The sequence below is a fragment of the Temnothorax curvispinosus genome, unplaced genomic scaffold (assembly GCF_003070985.1).
Source record: "Temnothorax curvispinosus isolate PA1 unplaced genomic scaffold, ASM307098v1 QBEX01016350.1, whole genome shotgun sequence".
NCBI lineage: Eukaryota > Metazoa > Arthropoda > Insecta > Hymenoptera > Formicidae > Temnothorax > Temnothorax curvispinosus.
In genome coordinates, this window is record NW_020226130.1 from 1 (window position 1) to 3,882 (window position 3,882).

Here is a 3,882-nt window from a genome sequence, read left to right on the forward strand (position 1 = left end):
GACCCCATTGATATACTGATAGGTGCCGATCTGTACGGCGACTTGCTACTCGATGGCATTCGAAAGGGCTCCCGCGGAAAACCCCTCGCTCAGAATACCGTTCTCGGTTGGGTGCTGTCTGGCCCCGCGGTTGACCCACAAACACATTCTCGAACAGTCACGGCTCAGCACTGTTCTAATTCCCCGTCTCTCGACGAGGAACTCCGACGCTTCAGGGAAATCAAAGAGATCCCTCGCGCCGATTCACAGAGTCCGGAGGAGCAACCATTCGAAGCTCACTTCCTCGCCACTTATTGGCGTCGCTCCGACGGACGATACGTGAGTCGCTCTCCTCTCCAAACCGGTCTCCCAATTGAGATCGGCAATTCTTATCGCTCAGTCGAGCGACAGTTGAGAGATCTTGAACGCAGGTTAAACGCCGATGAGAGAGTAGCGACGGAATACCGCGCCTTTATGGAGGAGTACAAGCGACTCGGGCATATGAAGCGTGTACCGCACGACGCAGACACGTCATCTCAACACGTGTACATTTCGCATCACTCCGTGATTCGCGAAAGTAGCACCACCACTCGGTTACGGGTCGTTTTTAATGCGTCGAATCCGACGAGCAACGGCACGTCGCTGAATGACCACTTGCTAACCGGGCAAAAGTTGCAGACCGACTTAGCTGCAATTCTACTAAGATGGATGCTACCTCGATACGTGTACTCCGCCGACATTACAAAAATGTATCGTCCAATCGAAATTGATCCTCGTGACGTCAACTATCAGCGAATCCTATGGTTCGATCGCGAATCTCGAACCATCATCGCGTACCTTCTGTTAGTCCTAACATACGGAACGATTAACGCTCCTCATGATGCGTTTCGCGTTCTGGAACAACTAGTTCGGGACGAGGGAGGCTCATTTTCGTTGGCGATTCCGGTGATTCGAAAGGGCCGATATATAGACGACTTTCTCTTCGGAGCGGACGATATACTGCTACTTCGTCAGACGCGCGATCAAGTATGCGCGTTACTAAGTCGGGGGCGGTTCGAATTACGTAAGTGGGCGAGCAACTCTCCGCAACTTCTGGCTGACATTGACGTCGAAAATCACGGATTAGCGTGTTCGAAAACCTTGCAGGCCGATGAGCAACTGAAAGTGCTCGGAATAAGCTGGAAGCCTGCCCTCGACGTGTTCCAATTTGACGTTTCGCTCCCTCCTTCCATTCCAAAGACCAAAAGATCCATTCTATTCTTGGTAGCGAAAATCTTTGACCCGCTAGGGTGGGTCACGCCCGTGACAATCAACGCAAAGATCCTTTTGCAACAACTCTGGCAGGCGAAAATGGAATGGGACGAAGCCATCGCGGACGACCTTCTCGCGCAGTGGAAGACGACTCACGCATCCCTGGCGACGATCAATGGTCTTCACGTAGACCGTTGGGTACGATACGGTTCCGACACGGCGAACTGCGAACTTCACGGCTTCTGCGATGCTTCCAACGCCGCGTTCGCGGCCGCAGTTTATATTCGCGTCACCTCCGTGACAGGCGAGATCACTTCCAGGCTGCTCATCGCCAAGTCAAAGGTCGCTCCGATCAAATCTTTAAGTATTCCTCGGTTGGAATTATCTGCTGCCGTTTTATTGGCTCGGCTGCTAGAATTCGTGCGATCATCGCTACCCTACCTTGCTTCTACTGGACGGACGCTCTCGTCGTGCTAGCATGGGTGACTCAACACCCTTCGAAGTGGAAAACTTTCGTTGCTAATCGCGTCTCAGAGATACAATCCCGCGTCCCGTTCGCTACCTAGAGACACGTGCCAACCGAAGATAATCCGGCCGACTGCGCTTCTCGCGGCATTCTTGGATGCCATCTCGCGTCCCACCATTTGTGGTGGCAGGGGCCTTCGTGGCTGAGACGTCCTACGATTGAGTGGCCCGCTCAACGCAAACCGTCGTCTCACAATACGACGCTCGAGCAGAATCCGCGCGTCACCACGCACATAGTAAAGCCGGTCGAAAAGTGGGATTTAGCGGCGCGATACTCGTCGTGGCCGAAATTAATTCGAGTTACCGCTTATATCCTTCGGTTCGCGTCTCGAACTCGCCGTATCAAAACTAACGTCAACGAGGCGAGTCCGCTCGCTCTCTCCGCGGATGAGTGCCGATTGGCACGAGACTTTTGGCTCAGACGAATCCAAGAGGAAGAGTTTCCCGAGGAACGAGAAGCGCTCTTGAGCCAAAAGACGATCTCGTCGAAAAGTGCACTCATATCGCTCAATCCCTTTATCGAGAAAGATAAATTAATTCGCGTAGGCGGGCGGTTAGCCCACGCTCCGCTACCACTAACCGCGAAACACCCCATCATACTCTCCTCTCACCCTCTAGTCCTTTTGCTAGTCCAGCACGCGCATATAAGGTCGCTTCACGCCGGCACGCAGCTCACACTCGCTACATTACGCCGGGACGTGTGGATTTTGCGCGCGCGAAATATAGTAAAGGCCGTAATACACCGATGCGTAACATGCGCACGCGAAAAGGCGGCAATTCCCACTCCGATAATGGGACAACTGCCTCACGTGAGAGTCTCCCCTTCCGCGCGCGCGTTTCAGCATTGCGGTCTGGATTACGCGGGCCCAATGCATGTGCGCCCGATGTCCGGGCGTGGAATCTCATCTCATAAGGCGTATATCGCAATCTTCATTTGCATGGCCACGCGCGCCGTGCACCTCGAGATAGTAGACGGCTACTCGACTCCCGCGTTCTTAGGAGCATATTCACGGTTCTGCGCCCGACGAGGCCTCCCCGCGTCAATCTACTCCGACAACGGAACAACGTTCGTCGGCGCGGACCGCGAAATTCAAGAAGCGTTTCGCGCGGCCCTACGCGATCCGAACTTCTTAAATCGAACCGCCTCCGATCAAGTTACGTGGCATTTCATTCCTCCAGCAGCCCCGCATTTCGGCGGGCTATGGGAAGCCGGAGTTCGAAGCGTGAAGCACCACCTTCGAAGAGTAGTGGGGGCTCACACCCTTACGTTCGAGGAATTCGCGACACTCCTGTGCAATATAGAGGCTTGTCTAAACTCCAGGCCGCTCGCCCCGCTCACCGATTCCGCTGACGAATATGAAGCGCTCACTCCCGGTCATTTCTTGATAGGCGCCGCGTTAACCGCGAGCCCCGAAGCCTCCGTGCTTCATCTTAATGAAAATCGGTTCTCGCGTTGGCAAGTGGTCCGTCAGACGACAGAACGGTTCTGGAAGCTGTGGCAAACCGATTACGTCAACACGCTGCAGCAAAGAGCCAAGTGGCAAAAATCTGGAACGGAGCAAATCCGAGTAGGACAGCTCGTACTCCTTCAAAACCCGTTACTTCCACCGTGCAAGTGGGAGTTAGGACGCATAATCCAATGTCACGCGGGCTCCGATAATGTCGTACGAGTCGTAACAGTAAAGACCGCAACGTCCGAATTCAAGCGGCCCGTTGTAAAAATCTGCGTATTACCAATCGATATCGAAAATGCCGAAACGCCGGCGTAACTTCATACACCGTGCCCTATGCACTTATTCGAATTGCCCAAACTTAGCGACCGCCTCGAGCAACGCGTCAGTTCAGCCATGCGATTTCGAAACGAAGGTTTCGAGGCGGGCGGTATGTTGGGGATTCCCCCAATTTAGTAACGTAAAAATTATATCTAACCGTTCTATGTACTGCGATATACTTTTCTTCTGCTTCTCACGCAAAATTCTCAATTAGTTCGGCACCGCCGGAAAGAGCCGATCCGCGCCGAAGGCGAGCGCGCGTCAGCATCCCCACGCGGCTCGCCCGACCGCCGGCCTCCCTTCCAACAAACCCGCCGCGCCGGGGTATTTAAGTCGGCGCTCCGAGAGGAGCCGA

At 54.1% G+C, this 3,882-nt stretch overlaps 2 protein-coding genes across 2 annotated transcripts; both read left to right on the forward strand.

The window, feature by feature from the left end:
- The first annotated feature begins 453 nt into the window (after positions 1–453).
- On the forward strand, positions 454–1,707 carry LOC112466567. The gene has a single exon (XM_025034724.1). It carries the CDS (start codon positions 454–456, stop codon positions 1,705–1,707), a length of 1,254 nt encoding a protein of 417 aa, XP_024890492.1.
- Positions 1,708–2,693: 986 nt separating this feature from the next.
- Positions 2,694–3,524, forward strand: LOC112466568. The gene has a single exon (XM_025034725.1). The coding sequence runs from the start codon at positions 2,694–2,696 to the stop codon at positions 3,522–3,524; it is 831 nt and encodes a 276-aa protein (XP_024890493.1).
- The last annotated feature ends 358 nt before the right edge of the window (positions 3,525–3,882 follow it).

Bases quoted from the DNA above. Each gene is read 5' to 3' on its own strand.
- LOC112466567 (XM_025034724.1), top strand. From the start codon at position 454: ATGGAGGAGTACAAGCGACTCGGGCATATGAAGCGTGTACCGCACGAC.
- LOC112466568 (XM_025034725.1), top strand. From the start codon at position 2,694: ATGGCCACGCGCGCCGTGCACCTCGAGATAGTAGACGGCTACTCGACT.